The 23651-nt window shown below is 47.1% G+C and overlaps 1 protein-coding gene across 1 annotated transcript; it reads left to right on the top strand.

The window, feature by feature from the left end:
• The first annotated feature begins 282 nt into the window (after nt 1-282).
• Nucleotides 283-23651, top strand: B3GNT7 (UDP-GlcNAc:betaGal beta-1,3-N-acetylglucosaminyltransferase 7). Its single transcript, XM_035133545.3, has 2 exons — nt 283-623; nt 19337-23651. The coding sequence occupies exons 1-2, from the start codon at nt 613-615 to the stop codon at nt 20526-20528; spliced, it is 1203 nt and encodes a 400-aa protein (XP_034989436.1). The 5' UTR covers nt 283-612; the 3' UTR covers nt 20529-23651.

Here is a 23651-nt window from a genome sequence, read left to right as displayed (position 1 = left end):
ATTAAGCATAGCTGCCAAGTTTTCCCTTTTCTCGCGAGGAAGCCTATTCAGCATAATGGAAAATCCCTTAAAAAAGGGGATAACTTGGCAGCTATGTTATTAAACTCTAACTTAAAATGATTCTTTATTCATAACAAACTTAATAATGCAAAGACAGGTTTTATTTTCTTTGGTTTTTTTGTCTTATATTTTGGAAATAAATGTACATCCAGGTTTGTTTCCTTTAATTTTTTTTGAAGGGGCCCTAAACTATACCTTGTTTACCTTCTACGTAAATCCGGCACTGCCTGGAAGCTCCTTCTCCGAGATGCGCGCGCTCGCTTGCTCTAGCAGCCGCCGGGCGGGTGGGCAGGCGCGCGCGCCCGAGGAGCCCTGCAGCGGCGGAAGGGTTAAGCACCTGCGGGCGAGAGGCGCGCTTCTTGGTGGCTCCACCTTTCGGCCGAGCGAGAGGAGGGTCCGGCGGCGAGGCGCTTCTCCTCCGGCCCCGGGCTCAGAAGCTGGTGCCGTGCCGTCCCATCCTCCGCCGCAGCCGCCTGCGCTCCGCGTGGGGACCAGAAGACGCCTCTCTTTGTGCTCCCTCCAACCCCGAGAAACTTCTCCCGGCTCAGCAGTATGTTCCAGTGGTGAGTGCGGCTCTTTTTCAAAAGAGACCTCTTTGATTTGCATCTTTTCCAGCTGTGCGTTGCTCCAACTCCCAGGGTCCCTTTTTTTTTTTTGCTCTCCAAGAAGCGCGTTTAAGAATCGCCTCCTTCCTTCCCATCTTTTGCTGGCTAAATTGAGCATTCCAATTCAAGACCTTCTTTTTTAGCATGAGTTTTTCTCATCCTCCCTCCTTCGTTTGCCTTTCCTGCTAAAACATCATCCTAGTGGTTGTGATTAAAAGCGTGGAGCGGAATGATTTCCTTCAACTCCAAATCTTGCTTCCAGAGTAACCGCCCCAGTGTTAATCTTTTCTGTGCTTAGCTTCACTCGCCCCACTCCATTTCTTTTTATTTTTAATGCCCAGGCTTCATTCAGTGTTCTTGTAAAAAACAAAAGGCGACAAGATAAGTGGGCCTGGCTGGAGATGGCTGGATGAAGATGTTGAATCTGTGTAGGGTGGAAAGTGCAAATTCCATACTAGGGAATTTGTTAAGAGGAGAGAGATCCGAAACAGAACTGGCGATATCTTAAGGCTGCCCTACAAATGAGTGGCGAGACCCCGCTAGGAATGCTGTGTGCAGTTCTGGTTCTTGGACCTCGAAAAGGCTATTGTGGAGTTGGGAAATGTTCAGAAAAGGGCAGCCAAAATGATCAAGGGAAGGGAGCGACCCCCCCTGGAAAGGTTGCAGCGTTTGGGAATTTTTAGTTCGGAGAAAAAGTGAATTAAAGGGGTGGGGAAAACAATAGTAGAGATGTCTGAGGAGGTGTGTAGAAAATAGACAGCGAGAAATCTCCACCTTTCAGAATCCTAGAGCATAGGGTCATCCAGGGAAGCTGAATGATAGGAGATTCAGGACAGAAACAAAGAAGTTTTCCAGTGGCTTGCTAGCCACAGTGGCCATGTTCTGCCTCCCCTGTCAGGATGAATGCCAGTTTTTGGAAGCCACAGGAGGGGAGAGATGTTCTTGCGCCCGGATCCCGCTTGCAGGTTCCCTGTGCTGTCTGCTTGGCCACTGGGAGAACAGGCTGCTGGACTCGATGGGCCGTTGCATTGCTCCGGCAAAGTTCTTCATATTTTCTCTTATTAGCTGACAGTATATCAAAGCATTTAGGAAGTTAGGAAATGCAGATCTGAGAGTCTGCAGCTTAGAGAGAGAGAGAGAGAGAGAGAGAGAGAGAGAGAGAGAGAGAGAGAGAAGTTGGTGGCCAAAGATGCTTGCAAACCGTAGTTTCCTGTAACGGATCCTTCTCAAAACCAACCCTATCTTTCCGTTCCAGTCTTGCATTTCCTCGGTTTGAGGTTTTCATCCTGGAATAAAAAGATTACTGAGACCTACTAGAGAAAGACTTATGGTGTGATCCTGTGTCTGATGATTATGCAGAAGTCTTCCTATATTTAGTGGGGGTTACTCCCAAGTAATTGGATCACAGGTGTAGCATAGCTGCCAAGTTTTCCCTTTTCTCGCAAGGAAGCCTATTCAGCATAAGGGAAAATCCCTTAAAATAAGGGATAACTTGGCAGCTATGAGGTGTAGACGGGGGGGGGGGGCGCTTGCGTTCAAGCCTCTTTTCACCCATAGGGCTCCGTGGATGACTTGGTGATGGGCGTCACACACTTTCAACCCAACCTACCTCGCAGAGTCATTGTAAAAATAGCCCATCCCTTGAGCAACTTGCGAATCAAAATATGATGCTGATTGTTGCAGGGGTGGTTGGAGTGGAGGACAAGTGGCCAAACTCTTATTTCTTCCTTCATTATCATTTTTTTAAAGAGACTAGAATACTAGTGCACTGGCGTGTAGCACATCTAGAGAGCCAGGAGTGTGGATCTAGTGTGGAACTAAGCTGCCACTGATTTTCTGCTCGGAGATCCAGAGTATGAAACTCTTGCTTTGAAACATGAGCAATTGCTTGCAGGATCAAATCAAGGTCCATTTATGGGGTCTGCTAGAACACTGGCCAGTGGTCTATTCATGAACTACAATAGACCTTCTGTTCATCCTGGCTAAGGATAGGAAGAGGCCACTGGCACCAACCTTTTTGCAAGCTCCCTTGCACAGAATAAGTTTGGTCCATCAAGCTCAGTATTGTACGTTAACTGCTAACTCCCCAGGGTTTATAGACAGCGGGCATCCGAAGTCCTGCCAGGAGATGCCAAGGGACTCACCATCTTGTGTTCCCTGTTAGGGAAAGATGGAAGCTGCGCTAGATGTCAGGCTGCTGGTGTATCTTAGCTCCTAGGGGTTTTTAGCTCTAGGTGAATTTGCAGCAAAATTTGCATCTTCCTCCTGTAAAAAAAGGGGTGAGTTGGTTTGGGACAAGTTTACACAGCCTCCAGGATTGAGAGCGGAGCGGAGAAGGATCTCCTTTTCTGCACCATCTCTCTATGGCGCTCCGGAGAAGTTGGTGGCTATTTCTGTGAGGGTTTTGGTCACCTGCCGCACAGTCAGGTTGCATCATTATACAGCTGGTTGGGAGGGTCTTGCGCAAGAAACTTGTTTCCCCGGAAGATCAGACTTTTTGCAATAAGGAAAGTGAAGATAGGGAAAGGGGCAGTGTAGAGGGAGCGCTTGCTTTTGATACACCATCCCTCTAACCTCCCCGCAAACATATAAGAATTGTTGTTGTTTAGTCGTTTAGTCGTGTCCGACTCTTCGTGACCCCGTGGACCAGAGCACGCCAGGCACTCCTGTCTTCCACTGCCTCCCGCAGTTTGGTCAGACTCATGTTGGTGTCTTCGAGAACACTGTCCAACCATCTCGTCCTTTGTCGTCAGGGCTGTCCTAAGTGCCCCTTGCGCCGTGGTGCGACGGATCCCTCCGGCGCCCCCCCCCCGTCCTGTTTCACAGGTTGCCATGGGCGCAGCTGCGCGGCGGACCGGCGGCCCCCCTGGCAGGCCGGCGCCGTGGTGCCCTGCGCCACCCAGCCTGGCCGTAGGGCCGGCCCTGTTTGTCGTCCCCTTCTCCTTGTGCCCTCCATCTTTCCCAACATCAGGGGCTTTTCCAGGGAGTCTTCTCTTCTCATGAGGTGGCCAAAGTATTGGAGCCTCACTTTCACGATCTGTCCTTCCAGTGAGCACTCAGGGCTGATTTCCGCCAGAATGGATAGGTTATAAGAATTAAAAAGGTAAAGGTAAAGGGACCCCTGACCATTAGGTCCAGTCGTGACCGACTCTGGGGTTGCGCGCTCATCTCGCATTATTGGCCGAGGGAGCCGGCGTACAGCTTCCAGGTCATGTGGCCAGCATGACAAAGCCGCTTCTGGCAAACCAGAGCAGCACATGGAAACGCTGTTTACCTTCCCGCTGTAGCGGTTCCTATTTATCTACTTGCATTTTGACGTGCTTTCAAACTGCTAGGTTGGCAGGAATTAATGCTCATCAAATAGAACACACAGTCCAATCTCCCTGCAAACAAATGAAGATGGGTGCTCAATAACTAGGTTGTCTGGATGTGTCTTTTGACACCTCCTATTTAATTAATTTACTGCATTTCCCCCCCACCTTTTCCTCCAAGGGGTTCAGGGTGGTATAGATGGTTCCCTCTTCATTTGATCCCCACAATAACCCTGTGAGGAAGGTTAGGCTGAATGGCAGTGACTGGCCCAAGGCGAGATCTTGCCAAGTGGGGATTTGAACCTTCATGTCCCAGGTCTTAGTCCGATGCTCTAACCACTACACCACACTGTCCCTCCTAAATATCTCCTCTAAGGATCTGGTGTCACTTAATTTGAACCGCTGCTGTTTCAATGGATGAGAATCCACAGCCTGTTTTAAAGCTGAAAGCTTCTGAGCGGGTGACTTGCGTTTTTCTGTTTTCTTTTGTTCTTTTTGCATAGAGCAACAGGAAATGGCAAATCTGCCACAGGGGAGATTTTGTGCATTGGGATCTAAATTGCTGGCTGAAAGCAGGGGTTGGATGGCCATCCGCCATGGATGCTTTAGCCGAGATTCCTGCATTGCAGGGGGTTGGACTAGATGACCCCTGGGGTGCCTTCCCAACTCTACAGTTCTATGGTTCTAGGAAGCCCTTACGTTACGGCAGGGCTTCTCCTTATCTTCCCCTTGCACTAGCTTTAGCCTTTTTAGGTTTCATTTCATCGTTCCAGGCTGAAGTTTCGTTTATTTCATACCAAGCAGCAGCCTTAATGCCTTAGGCCCGAGGGCCTTAATTTCACTTTTGATGGAAAGAAAGTGTTAATTTTAGGACTGGGGAGAAAGTCTAACAGCTGCGGCTGGGTCAGGGCAGCAGCTAGGAACATTATGAGTAAGCGCTAGCTATTTAGCTGCCTGTTCCTCTTGTGTACTGTAATTTCCAGGATTGGCAGCAGTCAGAAGAGTAATCTAGTAATGTGCTGGAAAGGTGGATTTTCCCACCGAAATAAAAATAAATATAATTTACCTTTTGTGTCGTCAGAGCCAGTGTGGTGTTGTGGTTGGAGTGTTGGACTAGGATCTGGGAGACCAGGGTTCAAATGCCCACTCAGCCTGTGGGATTAGCTCAGTCGGCAGAGCATGAGACTCTTAGTCTCAGGGTCGTGGGTTCGAGTCCCACATTGGGATTGCAGGGGGTTGGACTAGATGACCCTTGTGGCCCCTTCTAACTCTGTGATTCTATGAAGCTCATGGGGTGCACTTGGGCTGCCTCTCTCAGCCTAATCTACCTCGCAGGATTGTTGTGGTTGATTAAATGAGGAGGGGGAGAACCTGGGAAATGAAGGAGATATATAGACACAGTAAATAAAAATAGATAAATATACATAACTGACCTCCATTCAAAATTCTTCAGCTGTAGCAATAAGTGCAAATAATGGCAGGTTGGATTTCATAGGGTTACTTAAATGACGCGTTGAAAACAAGACTAACTTGTCTTTGAAAAAAAGTTGGTTAGCTTAGCATATCAGTGGGAAATGACCGCAAACGGGGTTTGCATTACGACTGGACAAGGAGTCACATGCCACAGATTTAATTGATAACCAAAGCAGAGTCCAGTTTTTAGAACTATCAAGAGCAGGGGGTGGGTGGGGGCTACTCCTGCGCTGGTTTAAAATAAATTGGCATTGTTACCTTGTTTCCAAATGCCAGGCTTTAGATTGTGTGATGTGGAGGGTGCCTCTGACCATGCACAAAATGTGTTTTCATCTCTGCAGATTAATGCTCAAATGCCGGCAGCCACTCCCCCCTTTTTTTATTAAAAACCCGTTGCTGCAGGCCATTAGTCACAGTTGGCAAAAGAGCTAATAGGTGCTGCTGGAGAGAGTGGCGGGGGGGGGGGGGCACAAAGAGTGTGAACTATGCCAAACCCCCCCCCCCAGTTCAGTTGTCTCTTCTGCCGCAAACTGACTGGGTGTTCTTGCCCTCAGCTTTTCTTCCGAAACACGGGGATTCCAGCGCATTGGCCTACCTTACAAGGATGTTGGTCTGACGTAGTCGAAACAAAATAAAAAAATTCCTTCCATGAAATAAATAAATGCTCTTTACGAGTATTTATTTATTTCATGGAAGGAATTTTTAAATTTTGTTTCGACTACGTCAGACCAACACGGCTACCTACCTGTAACTATTTATTTCATGCAACTTAAATACTGCTCAATCGTAAGAAGAAGAAAAAACCTCAAAGCTCTTTATTGGGATAATGGAACGCGCCGCGCTTTTAAATCCCTGGAAATGTACTACGCAAAGGTTCTCTGGAATAAGTTGCCAACTTAAATTAGTCAAGAGCTGAGCACCTTGGTATTTGGACAGTCACTTTTGTTTAAGAAAGCGATCCCCGAAGGATGGCCCAGCGCGCTTCCAGACTGTCGCTTATCCCCAAGTCGGCAAATTCAGGCTGCACAATTGTGGGTGACAGAAAGGTCTTGCACAAGGAACCCGCTTCCCCGAAAAGATAATACGTTTTGTGATAAGGAAAGTGGTCCGGGAAATTGCCAGTGTGGGAAGAATCAGAGTGACACTTGGCCCGACTCGACATCCATCTAATCTCCCCAGAAGCAACTACCAGAAAAACTCACTGGAAAGTGTAGCAAACATTTTCTTAAGGCAACACTATCTTATCTTCCCTTGAAGCAGACCAGGATGAATGCTAGGCAAACAGGTCACCTGGTTACAGCCACAGACATTTTAAGTAATATTGTACAACTGTAGATATGGCTTTATCGCTTTTCATTCCTGAGTGCATCACCTTTTGCAGTTTATCTTATTTTTATTGTTTTGCACATCTTATTGCTTGCACATTATTATTATTTTTGCACATTATAAATCTTGAAGTTGGAGGTAGGGGAGAAACATTGGATAGTACCTCCCTTATGTGTTAGGGCAGATTTTCCTCGGCTTGTAGTTTTCCTTTCCCATTCCTTCTCATTTTGCCAGGCTGCAGCCTAACGTAACGCAGGGCGATGGCCTGATCCAGCCACAGTGAAGCCACAAGTCTTGTTGAAAACCAGCGGTGCTTGACTTTGGCTGCATCACAGACCCTGTGTCTGCAACCTCTGTAATTTTCTCCAGTGGATAAAACATAGTGGTATGTTGTTGTTTTTTCAAAAAAAAAAATTGTATAAAGAAATGTTGGCACAAAGCTTGCTAGTCTAAAGTTGTGCCTTCTATATTCATCTTGTATTTGACATGGTGCAGCGCACAAGAGTCCCTCTGTTTTAAACTCTTGCATGTAGCTCACACAGTCGTCTTCTCCCAAGCAGGGATTGATCACTCAGTGAGAAAAAGTTCAGATTGTGTGAATAGCCCTCCTGCTGAATCAAGGGCCCCCTCAGACCAGCAGGGCGGGCTTTCTTTTTTTTACAGACGCATTCTGCATTGCGTCACTGATGCAATGGTAGTTTATTAGCGGTGGATTTATGCTGGACCGTCCACAAGTCAATCCACTTTATCAGTTGTTCTGCGATGCTGTTGCAGTGCTATTGCACGATTGCCGTCTGGAGGGGAGCTCTTGCAGGATAGTGCAACAGAAGCAGCGCAAAAATTAAGAACAACCCCAGAACGTTTGCTGTAAGAAAAGTTACAGGATTTCAGCAGGAAGTTATGGATGGGAATCGAGCGGTGTGTCTGCCCTGAAACTTCTGCAAGTGCAAAAAACTTTGAAAACAAGATCATGTGTGCCATAAATGCACGTCCCAAAATGCCACAAGCACAACCTAGAATCAAACTCACTCCATCTTCCATTTTTACAAAGTATTTTATTTATTAAATTTGTACACTGCCATTCATCAAAAGATCTCAGGGTGGTTAACAGAATAAAATACTACTGTATGTGACAACCCTTCAGATACTTGATGATGGCTCTCATATCTCCTCTTAGTCTCCTCTTCTCCAGGCTAAACATATCCAGCTCCTTCAACCATTCCTCATATGGCTTGGTTTCCAGACTCTTCTGCACAGGTTCCAGGTTGTCAATACTCTAACTAAATTGTGGTGCCCAGAACTGGGCAGGGTATTCCAGGTGTGGTCTGACCAAGGCAGAATAGAATTGGACTATGACTTCCCTTGATCTGGACACTCGACTTCTGTTGAAGCAGCCTAGAATAGTATTAGGTTTTTTTGCTGCTGCATCACACTGCGGACTCAGGTTTGTGGTCTCCTAAGACCCCCTAGATAAATGACTTATGCTCAGATGACTGTTGCTGCTATCCCTGACCTCTTCCTGTTTCTTCCCAAGTAATGTTTAGTGAGAAGAGTAGCTAGCCATGACAGCTAAATGGAACCTCCATGTTCAGACATGGTGTATCTCCAAACACCGATTCCTGCAGGACAAATCAACGGGGAGGGTCATTGCTTTCTTGCTTTGCTTGTGGGCCTTTTGGGAGCACCTAGTTGGCCACTGTTGAAAACAGGATGCTAGAGTAGGTGCTCTCAGGCAGGAGCATAGGAAGGGGGCAGAGGGGGAGGGCCACCCCGGGTGCCACTCGAGTGTGTGTGTGTGTGTGTGTGTGTGTGTGTGTGTGAGAGAGAGAGAGAGAGAGAGAGAGAGAGAGAGAGAGAGAGAGAGAGAAGTTAGCCCCTGCCTCCCCCCAGCTGTAGAGCAGCCGAAGGCGTGCGCCATCCGTTCGGGCGTCCGTACGGGCTGCCTATCACATGGCGTCCGTACGGGCTGCCCTGTGTGCGCACTCCATATGGGATGGCGCACATGCGCAGTCCGTACGGGATGCTGCACATGGGCACTCTATACGGGTTGCCCTGCCCTGGGTGCCGGACAGGGTTCCTCCAGCACTGCTCTCAGGCTTACATTCTAAAAAGTACAGCACAAGACGAAAATAAGTTGGGAGGGAGGAGGAAAAAAGCAAACTCAGACATTAGTTCTTGGCTCCAAAGTTCTTAGAAATGACCAGCTGGAATTGAAACAGACCAACAAGGAGAGGAGAAATTGGAAGCTGCTGATTTCTCAGCCGAGCTGGAGTGACTGCTTCTCTTCTTTCCCTCTGCTGTTTTATCGTTCTCTTATCCTTCTCTTTCTAGCCTCTTCTTTTCTGATTGTTGAATTCTCAATTTGCAGAGGCTCTTGAAAAGGGGAGCCTTGCTGGTTCAGAACAAGGGTCCAGCTAGGCCCAAGGGTCTGCTACCTGCAGTAGCCCAGTGCAGACCAGCAGAAGACCCGCCACATAGCAATGGAGAGCTCACACGCAGGCTGAAAACGATCCACTTTGAGTTTGCAAATGTTACCTTTAGGGGCGCGGGGGGAGTTGCGAGATAAAATGTCAAGCATGCCCCAAAATAAAGGGGTTGTGATGGCCCAGCATAATTTTGATCCCCCAATCCCTTTTGCTGTGATTTAAATTATTGATACGGAAAAGGACAGCAGTCGGGGAGCCACTACAGAAAAGGCCACCCTCCAAACTTCTCTGGGATGGGGGACACAAGAGAAGGGTCTCAGATGGCAAGGTCGGTTTGTATGGGGAGAGGCCTTCCTTAAGATATTGAGGTCCTGAGCCATTTTTTCCACATGTTTAGAGATATCTCTTCAACACTGAAAAAACCTAGCTGCGGTCCTACCTCTGGATTTTGGAATTTCAAAGGTGGAATTGATTGGGTGGGGGGGTTTCCTGAAAGGTGGGGCTTTGTCCTGGATCTTAGAGAAGTCAACTGAATAATCACTTTTCTTCGGTGTTTTTGTAAAAAGTAAAAAAAAAGCTCAACAAAATTAAACCTGGTCTATATTGCTCCGAGTTTGAGTAAGAGCCAAACTTGACATGAAATGGATCTTTGCATTTTAGGTATTTGCAGTGCTTTCGTTCTAAAAAAAAATAAAATGTTATGGGGAACTCTAATTTTCCTGCTCCTATTGAAATACTGCCCCTCAATGAGGCCAAACTTGGATTCACAAAATGTTTAGGGGTATTGCGTGCCCCCCAGAAGAAAGGACTGGGTATTTGAAACCTGCAGGTATTTGAGCAGGCACCCCCAAACATTGGCCCTCCAGATGTTTTGGACTACAATTCCCATCATCCCTGACCACTGGTCCTGTTAGCTAGGGATCATGGGAGTTGTAGGCCAAAACATCTGGAGGGCTGCAGATTGGGGGTGCCTGTACAGTATTTGAGAAATGCAAATTGCATCAGCTGTGTGGGGAATCCTTGGATCAGAGCAGGTGAGAAATTTAACCCTTTTCTCTCCTGCTGAAGTCCTGGGGAATTATCTCTTCCCTGAAGCTGCCAGTGGAGGAATTCCATGCACCCCTAGCAAATACTCTACTTCAGGAGAGCACCTAGTAGAGGAGAAAAGGGTTATATGTCCCTTGACCCTCAGCCTACAGATCTGCGAGGCGGCTGGCCTTGTGAAGGGTTACAAAGTCTGAGTTGGCCAACAGCTGTTGAGAGTCAGAGTCTAGCAACACCCAGAGGGTCATAGATTCCCCATCCTTTAAGTGTCTTGCATTATCTGAATTGATTTAGTGAACCTCTTAAAAGGCGACTCTTGGAATTCGCAGAGATGGCAAAATTGATGGCACTGATAAAAGATAGATAGAATCTGGAAACTGAGCTGTCAGAAAATAGCAGAGCATATTAAGAAACATGTTAGAGAGGATGTAATTAGATAAGATGGAACCTTAAAACGCAACTGTATGTAATTTGGGTTATAAACATCAATGTTGGGTGGGCAGAAAGTCACCAGTTTTGTTGAATTGGAATATAGTTGTTGAGTAACAAATGTAACTTTCTGGCTGGAAAAAAGAATAAAGCATTATTTTAAAAAGGTGACTCTTGGGAACGTGCAACTATTCTTGTACAGTAGTTCCCAGGCCCAAGGGATGGAAACTGCCCTTCTGAATTGCATCAGCCACTGGGCAGGAGTGATTTCAGTTCTTTGTAAGTTCTGACACTACGCTGATGCCCTCTGGGCACTTGAAAGGGTCAGCTTTTGAAACCAAGAGGAGAAATGCTTTGCCTTTGCTCTACCTGGAAATCTGAATGAGCCAAACGGGTCTGTCCCCTCCCCTCCCGCCGTTCGCCAGGAGAGCCAGCTTGATAAAATGACCCCATTCTTCTTCTGCAAACATTTGCGCATTTAATGCGTTTCTGAGTGTTAACAGCTTTCCCTAAAGGATCCTGGGAAATGTGGCTTTCAGAGAGGCTGGTGGCTGCTATCCCACACTAACAGTGAAAGAAGAACATCAGAGCAGCTTGCTGGATCCGTCCGGCATCCCATACATCTTACTTTTCAAATGATCATAGAATCACAGAGTTTGAAGAGACCACAAGGGCCATCCAGTCCAACCCCCTGCCAAGCAGGAAACACCATCAAAGCATTCTTGACATATGCCTGTCAAGCCTCTGCTTAAAGACCTCCAAAGAAGGAGACTCCACCACACTCCTTGGCAGCAAATTCCACTGCCCAACAGCTCTTACTGTCAGGAAGTTCTTCCTAATGTTTAGGTGGAATCTTCTTTCTTGAAGTTTGAATCCATTGCTTCGTGTCCGCTTCTCTGGAGCAGCAGAAAACAATCTTTCTCCCTCCTCCATATGACATCCTTTCATATATTTGAACATGGCTATCATATCACCCCTTAACCTTCTCTTCTCCAGGCTAAACATACCCAGCTCCCTAAGCCGTTCCTCATAAGGCATCATTTCCAGGCCTTTGACCATTTTGGTTGCCCTCTTCTGGACACGTTCCAGCTTGTCAGTATCCTTCTTGAACTGTGGTGCCCAGAACTGGACACTGTACTCCAGGTGAGGTCTGACCAGAGCAGAATACAGTGGTACTATTACTTCCCTTGATCTAGATGCTATACTCCTATTGATGCAGCCCAGAATTGCATTGGCTTTTTTAGCTGCTGCATCAGACTGCTGACACATGTCAAGTTTGTGGTCTACCAAGACTCCTAGATCCTTTTCACACGTACTGCTCTTAAGCCAGGTGTCACCCATCCTGTATTTGTGCCTTTCATTTTTTTTTTTTTGCCCAAGTGCAGTACCTTACATTTGATGGACTGATTGTGACTGATCTTCAGTTAAACATTCGACTAATACAGATGACAACCTTGAGCTCGGTTAAGCACTTTGAGAACTTAAAGAAGAAAAGTCCCTTGATCCAAGGACAGTCCATGTATATATTGGCTTATTCCTACCTCTTTTTCTTAAGGGTGACATGGACCATTCATAATGTAACAATATTCTTCACAGCTGTGAGCAGAGCAGTGCGGTGGGGGAAGTGGAGGCAAGCGACAACAATTAACATTGTTCACCGCTGATGTTGCACAGAAAAAGCATTTCGGTTCCTGAAATTGGTTCCGATCGTGCTGATAAAATATAATGGATACAATTCCACGGGATGTGGTATTAGTGTGAGAAAAAAGTCTAGATCCAATGATCCCTGGATGGCGGAGATGTCAGGTGCCATACTGGCACCCGGGCATCTTCACTTGGTTGCAAGTGGCCGGAAGCCAGGGGCAAATGCAACTGGCGCCTGGCTAATTCCAAACTGGGATACCATTGCTCCAAGAAACTAGGGACTCCTCCCCACTTCCCCTATGCCCTGTGCTTTCTAAGGCACAGATCCACGCTGTCCCGGCCTGGGCTGGGCGCTCCCCCCACCCCCTGCCCCTTTCCCCAGGAAAACCTGCTCTTTAATGCTGAATTGGAACAAACGGCAATTCTGGTTTTCTGCAGATTGCCCTGTTTGGCAGTAAAGAGCAGGTTTTCGTGTGGAAAGTGCCAGAACCAATTGCAAGCGTTCCCGTTTAAACCAGCTTCTGACTCTATTGCTGCTTAGGGTGCTGTTATGGGTGCTGCCCTTCCTGGTGTTGTCGTTTTCTTGCTGATGTTTTTAGTCTGGTAGTTTTGTGTCCTCTTGATTCTGTTACTGTGTTGTCATTGACATCTGCAAGCTGCTTTGAGCAACACATTGTGGAGAGAGGCGTGAATGTTGTCGCAGAGGCTGATGGAGGAAGGATATTGTGCAGGAGGGGAGCTGGGATGCCTGGCAGTAAATGAAGAATCATAATACCATTATACGGAGCTGTGGTGCGACCGCATTTGAAAGACTGTTGCGCAGTTCTGGCCACCACGCCTGAAAAAGGATATTGCAGAGTTGGATAAGGTTCAAAAAAGGGCCACCAAAATTATCGAGGGGATGGAGTGACCCTCTGCATGAGGAAATATTTGCAGGGTTTGGGACTTTTAAGTTCAGAGAAAATGCAAGTGGTGACATGATAGAAGAAGGTTATGAAATAATCCATAGCATGGAGAAAGTGGAAAGAGAAAACATTTTCTCCCTTTATTATAACATTAGAATTGCTGGAACTGCTAGCATCCTGTTCTCACGGTTGCCACTCAGATGACTGTGAGAAATCAGCAATCAGGATTCGAACACAAGAACAGGATTTGAACTCCCCTCCTGCAATACAGAAGCATTGCTGCCTCCCAGCTGTGGAGGCAGAGCAATAGCCATCCTGGCTAGTAGCCATTGATAGCCCTCTCCTCCTCCATGAATTTGTCTAATCCTCTTTTCCTGTGGGGAGGGAGTTCCACAGTTTAAACTATGCACTGCAAGAAGAACTCTGTTATGTGTCCTGAATGTTCTTCCAGGTTACAAATAGGATGGTTCTGACTTAACATCAGGAAGAACTTCCTGACAGTAAGAGCTGTTCGACAGTGGAATGGACTTCCTCGGAAGGTGGTGGACTCTCCTTCCTTGGAGGTTGGATAGCTGTCTGGCTGTCTGTCCTGGATGCTTTGTGATTCCTGCATTGCAGGGGGTTGGGCTAGATGACCCTTCGGGTCCCAATTCTACAATTCTAGGATTGGATGTCCAATTGTCCATGAGAGAGGCAGAATATACACAGACACCAACTGTATTTTTCTGTGTATAACATGCCCCCGTCTTTTGGGGGACTCCAAATTGAGAAAATGGGGGGGGGGAATTGCCCAGAGTTGTTGAGCTTTTTTGGGGGAGGTTTGCCCACAGTTCCTGAGCTTTATTTCGGGGGGGGGATTGCCGCTGACGATCTCCAGCCACCAAGCGCCCGTCCCAAATCTCCACTATAAGACGATCCCCAATTTTTAGCATAATTTTTTTAAAAAAGTAACCTCGACTTTTACACAGAAAAATATGGGGAGTACACCTGTGTGTGTGTGTGTGTGTGTGTGTGTGTGTTATTGGTTTACAAAAGTACAGTCATACCTCGGTTTACCACTGTATTCCGCTCTACCACTGTATTCCGCTCTGGAGAATACAGAAAGGCACAAATACAGGATGGGTGACACCTGGCTTGAGAGCAGTACATGTGAAAAGGATCTAGGAGTCTTGGTAGACCACAAACTTGACATGAGTCAGCAGTGTGATGCAGCAGCTAAAAAAGCCAATGCAATTATGGGCTGCATCAATAGGAGTATAGCATCTAGATCTAGGGAAGTAATAGTACCACTGTATTCTGCTCTGGTCAGACCTCACCTGGAGTACTGTGTCCAGTTCTGGGCACCACAGTTCAAGAAGGATACTGACAAGCTGGAACGTGTCCAGAAGAGGGCAACCAAAATGGTCAAAGACCTGGAAACGATGCCTTAGGAATGGCTTAGGGAGCTGGGTATGTTTAGCCTGGAGAAGAGAAGGTTAAGGGGTGATATGATAGCCATGTTCAAATATATAAAAGGATGTCATATAGAGGAGGATGAAAGATTGTTTTCTGCTGCTCCAGAGAAGCGGACACGGAGCAATGGATTCAAACTACAAAAAAGAAGATTCCACCTAAACATTAGGAAGACTTCCTGACAGTAAGAGCTGTTCGGCAGTGGAATTTGCTGCCAAGGAGTGTGGTGGAGTCTCCTTCTTTGGAGGTCTTTAAGCAGAGGCTTGACAGGCATATGTCAAGAATGCTTTGATGGTGTTTCCTGCTTGGCAGGGGGTTGGACTGGATGGCCCTTGTGGTCTCTTCCAACTCTATGATTCTAAGTACACTTCGGTTTGAGTACTTTCAGTTTAAGTACTCTGTGGACCGTCTGGAACGGATTAATCCACTTTCCATTACTTTCAATGGGAAAGTTCGCTTCAGGTTAAGTACGCTTCAGGTTAAGTACAGACTTCCAGAACCAATTGTCTACTTAAAGCAGGCATCCCCAAACTGCGGCCCTCCAGATGCTTTGGCCTACAACTCCCATGATCCCTAGCTAACAGAACCAGTGGTCGGGGAAGATGGGAATTGTTGTTGTTGTTGTTGTTCAGTCGTTTAGTTGTGTCCGACTGCCTCCCGCAGTTTGGTCAAACTCATGTTCGTAGCTTCGAGAACACTGTCCAACCATCTCGTCCTCTGTTGTCCCCTTCTCCTAGTGCCCTCAATCTTTCCCAACATCACGGTCTTTTCCAAGGATTCTTCTCTTCTCATGAGGTGGCCAAAGTATTGGAGCCTCAGCTTCACGATCTGTCCTTCCAGTGAGCACTCAGGGCAGATTTCCTTCAGAATAGAGAGGTTTGATCTTCTTGCAGTCCATGGGACTCTCAAGAGTCTCCCCCAGCACCACAATTCAAAAGCATCAATTCTTCGGCGATCAGCCTTCTTTATGGTCCAGCTCTCACTTCCATACATCACTACTGGGAAAACCATAGCTTTAACTATACAGACCTTTGTCGGCAAGGTGATGTCTCTGCTTTTTAAGATGCTGTCTAGGTTTGTCATTGCTTTTCTCCCAAGAAGCAGGCGTCTTTTAATTTCGTGACTGCTGTCACCATGGGAATTGTAGTCCAAAACATCTGGAGGGCTGAAGTCTGGGGGTGCCTGACTTAAACCGAGGTACCACTGCATGTGCAATGTCTCTTTTCTTCAGGTTACATTTTCCACAGATCCGTTTCTTTTGTTGAGACATTAGTGTTGCATTAGGAAGAAAAGTGGGAAAGAGGTGGGGGGGGGAATAGTTCTGTTCGCTCCGCTTTTTTCCACAGGACCCACACCACACCACGCCTAATTTTCTATCAGGTTGACTCTTCAGGAGGCAACCTCCTCCTCAGTTTAACCTTGCAAGGGCAGACGAAAGAGGAGCAGGGGAGCGTATGGCTGTTGCAGAGGGAAAACCTCCAGTTCCTGTCTGGCCAAAGTGATGGGAGCTGTGCCTCTCTGAACATTGCGCACTTATTCGATGCAACAAGCATCAAAGAGCCCTAATGATGAACTCCCTACCCCCCCCCCACTTCCTCGCTTCGGTCTTGCTTTGAGGGCGAAGAATGTCCTCCATAGACCCCCGAAGCCTGAAGGCTGGCCAGCAAACAGACCTCCTTCTATTCAGGGAGGGAAGGCCCCATTCCGCAAACAGAAACTTGCCTGCTGCCTCTCCCCACCCCACCCACATGCCGGTTGCAAACTGATGGAGAGAGCCCAGGTGACTGGAATGCGAGGGATTTGGAAACACGGGGAGGGGGGGGGTTGCGTGTAAGCCTGCGGAAATTGGACACTGCCCTGGGTAGAACTTCAGTTTTTTGCTAATGGAATAAATTTTGGCTGCTGACGTCTCGCTTGCTGCCACCGGTGGGATGTCTCAGGTCGGGTGGAAAGTACTAAAAGCTTGCAGTGATTCTCCCCCCCCCCCCGGCACTTTGGGACCATTTGATTCCATCAGCAAAATCCTTTCCTGTTATTTTCCCCTCCTTGGTTTTAATAGCTAAACTTGCGTGGAAATGACTGATCAAACCTATATGTGGCTCCTCTTGGCTTTTGGGAGAGACTGTCTTCACTCCTGATCTCCGTAAGCCTTTTTGGCGAAAGCTAGGTTTTTGCCAGACATTACCGGGTTTTCAAAGGCGGAATTGACGTTCGGGGGGAATTTCTGAAATGTGTCGCTTTGTCCTGGATCTTAGGCAAGTCAATCGAAAAATCGTGTTTTTGTAAAAGGAAGCTCAGTAACTCTGGGGGTTGTCTAAGAAAAGCTCGGCAATTTTGGGGTCTTCCTAAAAAACTTTGCAACGTTGGGTTTTTTGTTTTTTGTTTTAGTTTTGAGCAGTATTTTCCAAATTTGGCAGCTGTTTTTGGACTACAACTCCCATCATCCCTAGCTAGCAGGACCAGGGGTCAGGGATGATGGGAACTGTAGTGCAAAAAAAAAAATCAACTCTGGAGACTCAAGTTTGGGAAACACTGGTTTAGAGAAAAGGTAAATGAGAAATGACACGACAGAAGTTTATAAGAATAATCCTGGCAGGGAGATAGCAGGTAGAGCAAAGCTTTCCCATGAAGCTGAATGTTGGGAGATTCAGGACAGATAAAAGAAAGTCCTGTACTGGGGGCAGCAGGTTAGTTTAGGACAGGCATCCCCAAACTTCGGCCCTCCAGATGTTCTGGACTACAATTCCCACCATCCCTGACCACTGGTCCTGTTAGCTGGGGATCATGGGAGTTGTAGGCCAAAACATCTGGAGGGCCGCAGTTTGGGGATGTCTGGTTTAGGACAGGCATAGGCAACCTTGGCTCTCCAGATGTTTTGGAACTACAACTCCCATGATCCCTGACCACTGGCCCTGTTAGCTAGGGATCATGGGAGTTGTAGTTCCAAAACATCTGGAGAGCCAAGGTTGCCTATGCCTGGTTTAGGAGGTCCAGGATGAGCAAGGTGGCGAACAGAACCCTTGTCTTCTAGTTGAGGGGAACAGCTTGAGAGAAAGAGCCAGGGGTGGGTGGGTGCTGTGTCCGCTCTCAGCAGCTGCTGCCTGAAGCAAACTCATCCCTTTGCCTAACAATAGGGCCGGCACATCACGTCCTACTTAATGTAGCCCACACATGCCTGCCCAGAACACCTGGAGAAGGATATCAATGTACATCAGTGTGAGCAGGGCTCGTAAATAGTTAGACCGATACGACGTCACCATTTTCTTATTTCAAGGATTTTTATAGCCTGCTTCCCAGGCATAAGGAACTTCACAAAGAGATTTATGGTAAGATTAAATCAAAGCACTCATCAGGAGCTCACAGAATACAGATCAGCAGTGCAGAGTTGCGGAAACTCTTATAAGAGCAGATAAAACCATAGTTATAAGTTAAGGAACAAACTGCAACACTAATCAAGCGATAGTTTTTGGAAACCTGTCTGGGCTGTCTAATTTCCATTAATATCTTTTCTGAGTAAAGTTTTTAACTTGCTTCCCCCCCCCTCTTTGTTTTTGAAAGCTGTCATTCAAATGAATGTACCTATGAGGTTGTTAAAGAAATAAGAACAAAACAAATCAGGGCTTTTGGCACCAACGTTATGCCATCTATATTTATTTATTCAGCAGTCAGTTATAATCATATCCTTTCTCCAAGAAGATGACTGCAGCCTGTGAGTATTGTCAGCGCCGAGGGCCTTCTGGCGGTTCCCTCACTGTGAGAAGTGAGGTTACAGGGAACCAGGCAGAGGGCCTTCTCGGTAGTGGCGCCCTCTCTGTGGAATGCCCTCCCATCAGATGTCAAGGGGAAAAACAACCACCTGACTTTTAGAAGACATCTGAAGGCATCCCAGTTTAGGGAAGTTTTTAATGTTTGATGTTTGATCGTGTTTTTAATATTCTTTTGGAGGCCACTCAGAGTGGCTGGGGAAACCCAGCCAGATGGGTGGGGTATAAATAATAAATTATTATTATTATTATTATTATTATTATTATTATTATTATTATTATTATTATTGTGTTGCCCCCAGCTTTGTTTTTTTAATAATATATTTATTAAGATTTTTTCAAACAGATAAAAACATTTAAAAAATACAAAACAGAAAAGGACATACAACACAAAAAAGTACAACAATACAAAAAATACAAAAAATATAAAAACAAAAATTCAGACTTATAACCCTAGTCGCTAATCTATTGACTTCCTCATTCCTCCTCCTGTGATTCTTTACATATCTTCAGTAGTAAAGTCTAAATTTTATATACACTTTCTAATTATTACTTTAATATTACCTTGTTTCTATATCTTTTACATCTTAACCTTTTATATTCTAACCAAATCTTCTTCTTAATTAATTTATCATCAATTTCTAACCATACTTATTTTACACCATTGTATTATCTTCAACCTCTATTTTGTCTCCCTCACTTCCACTAAGTCTAATCTATTATATGCTTATTCTTTAAGTAAATTTTAAATTTCTTCCAGTCTTCTTCCACTTCTGCTTCACTTCGATCTCGGAGTCTCCCGGTCAGTTCAGACAGTTCCATATATTCTATCAACTTCTTCTGCCATTCATCCAATGTTGCCCCCAGCTTTGACCCCTTGCTTTGTTTTCACCGTAGGAAGAAAACCCTCTACAGAAGCGTCTTCCTCTCCTTCCTGCTGGTGGTGACGGTGACGGTCTTGCAGCGAGGCATGGCACCCAGCCAGTTGCTCCAGGGCCAGCCGCAAAAAGAACTCGCGGCCCAGGAGTCTGTGAAAGCTCAGAAGCGGGACGGCATGCTCCCCGTCGCCAGCGACTTCTGGAAGAAGCAGGGCCCGGGTCTCAAGGCCGCAGAAGCGACAGAGAAGGGGGTGTGGTCTTGGGACGTCACCTCCGTCAACTGCTCTGCCAACCAGAACTTCAGCAAGGAGGACTGGTTCAAAGGCCTGGAGCCCAACTTCCGGCAGTTCATGCTGTACCGCCACTGCCGCTATTTCCCCATGCTGATCAACCACGCGGAGAAGTGCCACGGAGACGTCCACCTGCTGATCGTGGTGAAGTCCGTCATCACCCAGCACGACCGGCGAGAGGCCATCCGCAGGACGTGGGGCCAGGAGAGAGAGATGGAGGGCAGGAAGGTGCGAACCCTCTTCCTCCTGGGCGTGGCCTCCAAGGAAGAGGAGCGGGCCAATTACCAGAAGCTCCTCGACTACGAGGACCGTATCTACGGGGACATCTTGCAGTGGGACTTCCTGGACAGCTTCTTCAACCTCACCCTCAAGGAAGTGCACTTCCTCAAGTGGTTCAGCATCTACTGCGACCACGTGCGGTACATCTTCAAGGGCGACGACGACGTCTACGTCAGCCCCAGCAACATCCTGGAGTTCCTGCAGGACCAGAAGGCGGACAACCTGTTCGTGGGGGATGTCCTCTTCAAGGCCCGGCCCATTCGCAAGAAGGAGAACAAGTACTACATCCCCAGCGCCTTGTACAACAAGAACGTCTACCCGCCTTATGCAGGCGGCGGTGGTTTTGTCATGGATGGCCCCCTGGCCAAGAAGCTCCACAGAGTCTCGGAGAGCCTGGAGCTCTACCCCATCGATGACGTCTACCTGGGCATGTGCTTGGAGGTCCTCAAGGTGACGCCCGTGGCCCACGCCGGCTTCAAAACATTTGGCATCGTGAAAAACAAGAACAGCAAGATGAACAAGGAGCCTTGCTTCTACCAGAGCATGCTGGTGGTCCATAAACTCCTCCCCTCGGAGCTGGTGGCCATGTGGGATCTGGTCCACAGTAACTTGACGTGCTCCAGAAAGCTCCAGATCCTTTAGCTCTCCCTGTTATCTCTGTCTGAGGGGAAAACGCTTAAGGGGTAGACATTGGTTGCTCAGAGCCGTGGGCCCACAACTAGCACTGTCTTTTCCAATGGTGCTGAAGGAGTAACCATATATTTTTGGGAAGGGGGTGTTTGAAGGGGGACAGGAAGCTCTGGAAGGTTGATTTTGGGGGGGTATTTTATTCCCCTTTTGGTGGTTTTTTTTTTGATGCAGCGGAAGAGAGTCTGACAAAGATTCTTCTACCAGCTTTCTTGCAGAGATGCCGGAAGGTTCTCTGTGGTGACCAGACCAAAGCAGGGCAGAGATGCCCCTTCTGTTGCCGTTCGTTTTGCGGCATACTTTTCAGCTGAGGGCTGGTCCCAAAGCTAAGACACAACTCTGTGTGCGTTTGTGTACGTGCGAGAGGTTAGACCGTTCAAAAGCGAGCGGAATGAGTTTTTGAAGCAACACTTGAAGTACAAACTCTTCCCCTCCCTTCCTTGCTGTTTATTGCGGGGAATGTCAAAAGAAAGAACAGTTTGGAAATTGCTCTGCTTGGGGTGGGAGGTGATGTTGCTAAAAGGCCAGCCTGCATCTCCTTCGGGCGGGGCTGGCTGAAAAGTGTCTGTGCGTCTTTCTCACAGAAATTCTTTTACGAGGGAAAGGCCAACCTCATCCAGTCCCTCTCTAAGCTGTGTAACACTCGATTGCCATCTTTGCCAACCTGGTGCCCTCCAGAGGTGTTGGGAATATAACTCCCAGTAGCACTGGCTGCGGCTGGCGGAAGTTGTAGTCCAAAACATCTATTGAAACGACACCATCTATATATAAGCTGAGGCCAGTTGTTTTGTTTTTTTAAGGGGGGAAAGTGTCACCATGAGGGGGGAGAGATTTTTTTGGCGTGTATTTTCTCTCTTAAAACAAGAAACACACCCAAAATTGAAAGAAAGAAAACCCACCCACCAATTGTCTTCCAGTTTTGGGGGGGGGGAAAGCAAGTCCCCCCCTTGGCTGGCTATATTACATGGGGGTATATTTAACTTTTAAAAGACAAGTTGTGGTTGAATAAGAATGCATTTCTTACCTAGAGTTTTCCCTGTAAAGCAGGGGTCTGTCAGTGTGTTCCAGCTGCATTTTTATCCTTGTGACCTATTTGGGCAACAGCCGATCCCAGGACCTCTTATTGGGTGGATCGTACATCGGGCACCATGTGCCTCTTTGATAGAAGTTAAGAGGTGAGCAACTGCTTCCTCCAACGCCCAGGTGTGAAACCGGGCAAGATTTGCACGCACAGGTACGTTCGTATGCCGTCCCAGCCCCTGGCCACCCACCCATCCTTTAGCTCTATCCCAAATTTTATTTTTAAGTCCATACTTAAAAAGGAACAGGCAGAATCTAAGGTAACAAACTAAGATTGATCCAACAATAGGCAGGGGACAAACACTTCTGACAAATTATAAGAAACTCCAAAATTCAACAAAGGAAGATTCTTTAGATAAGGGAAAAGCCATGAGATGTTTTTGATTGCCTGCCAATTCTAACTTGAGTTAGCTGTTGCCATTTCTCGCCCAGTATTGACTAGGCCCTTATCAGCCAACCTCTTGCTGCGGAAACTACAATCTCCAATTAAATGCCACCTCTAATTTTGCTGTAATTGACTCTCACCTGGTTCACTCCCCTTGATATCGGGCAGGGGCGGCCCACCCTATTTTGCCACCTGAGGCGAAATGGGAATTGCCAGCGCCTGCCCATCTCCCTTTCGCACCCCACCACTTCTGCTGCCACCACCGCACCCTGGTTCTTGCCAAACTCGGTGGGAGCTCCGGTGCTCCTCAAAGTGTTGCCGCTTAGCTTCTCCCCTGGGGACAGAAAAGATGAGTGGCAATGCTATGTGCCAGAAAAGCTCCCTCGCCAGCAGAGCACTGCCTCTCGCACTTGTACCGCCTGAGGCAGGTGCTTCCTCCCAGCTCTGGTGTTGGAGGACCACTTCATCTTGCTTGGTTCCCTACAAGTGATAAATTGGGCAAAAGATGCCTCCTTTCCTGTCCTGTCCCATCTTGCCCCAAGTTCATCAAATGTTTTGTTCCTGCTGTGGCAGAGTTGGCTGTCTTTGTTTGAAGCATGTACTTATCCAATAAGCAAATAACATACATTTGGCAAGCCGGTCCTTAAGACATCTTCAAAGCATCGTCCAATTTCACTTGATTTTAATTAAAAGTGCCCCTCCAATGTTGCTGAAATTCAGGAATCTTAAAGGCGCTACCAGTTTTATTTGGAAGGAGTGCAAAGAGATCCGTTGGGCACGATTGGCTGTGTTGCAAAGGGGGCTTGGATGAGTTGGGAGAGGCATGGGGCAATTCCGACCCATATCCCCTCATATTGGTGGGAGAAGAGTTGGGAAGTTTTAGGATGTGGACGGTTGCTTGAACCTGGGGAAGGCAGAATGTTTCAGAGAGGGGCTCGAACATGTGCCAACCAGCCCTCAGCGTGATGGGGAACTTACTCTTGAGCGATGCCACAGCCAGGACACCGCTCATCGGATGTCTTCCCTACCCACCTGCATGACGTTTCCCTCTTTGCTTAGTGTAGCAGTTGCAGAGACAAGTTGTTCAAGCTCCCCAACGACAGAGCCGGCTCCAGGAAATGGCTTCTTTTGCTGTGGGTCGTTCCAACGGCAAAGACTTTTGAGTGATGTTTATTACTGTGAAACTTTTAATTTATGATGATTCTTTTTTTTTCCAAGGGGGAGGGGAGGAGGGACACCTGCCCCTCCCTCCAAGAAGCAACTGATTTTTTTTATTCCTGCTCAGTTTCACTTCCAGTGGGAACGGCTGGCACGGTATCTCATCCCGGGCTGCGCCTGACGACCATCGCTCGCGGTGGAAATCCTTCTGCGATCTCTATTTATGAGAAGACACACGTGCTGTATTCTGTGCCTCGTAATTTATATGTGTCCGCAGCGTCTCTGAATGTCTATTATTTATAGCAGGTGCTGTTGCACACTCAGAAACAGTGTGGACGCTTGCTGATCTCTCTCTGCGTGTTGCTTCGACATAGTGGAGTTGTACATATGATTGCCATAAGATTTATGGATATTTTTGGGGTTTCTAAATAAAGGTTTGTGCTAAAAAGAAGAAA

Source organism: Zootoca vivipara, chromosome 5, assembly GCF_965207765.1.
Source record: "Zootoca vivipara chromosome 5, rZooViv2.hap1.1, whole genome shotgun sequence".
Lineage (NCBI taxonomy): Eukaryota > Metazoa > Chordata > Lepidosauria > Squamata > Lacertidae > Zootoca > Zootoca vivipara.
The sequence above is the reverse complement of the archived record's forward strand: the minus strand, read 5'-3'. Positions and strand labels throughout refer to the sequence as shown.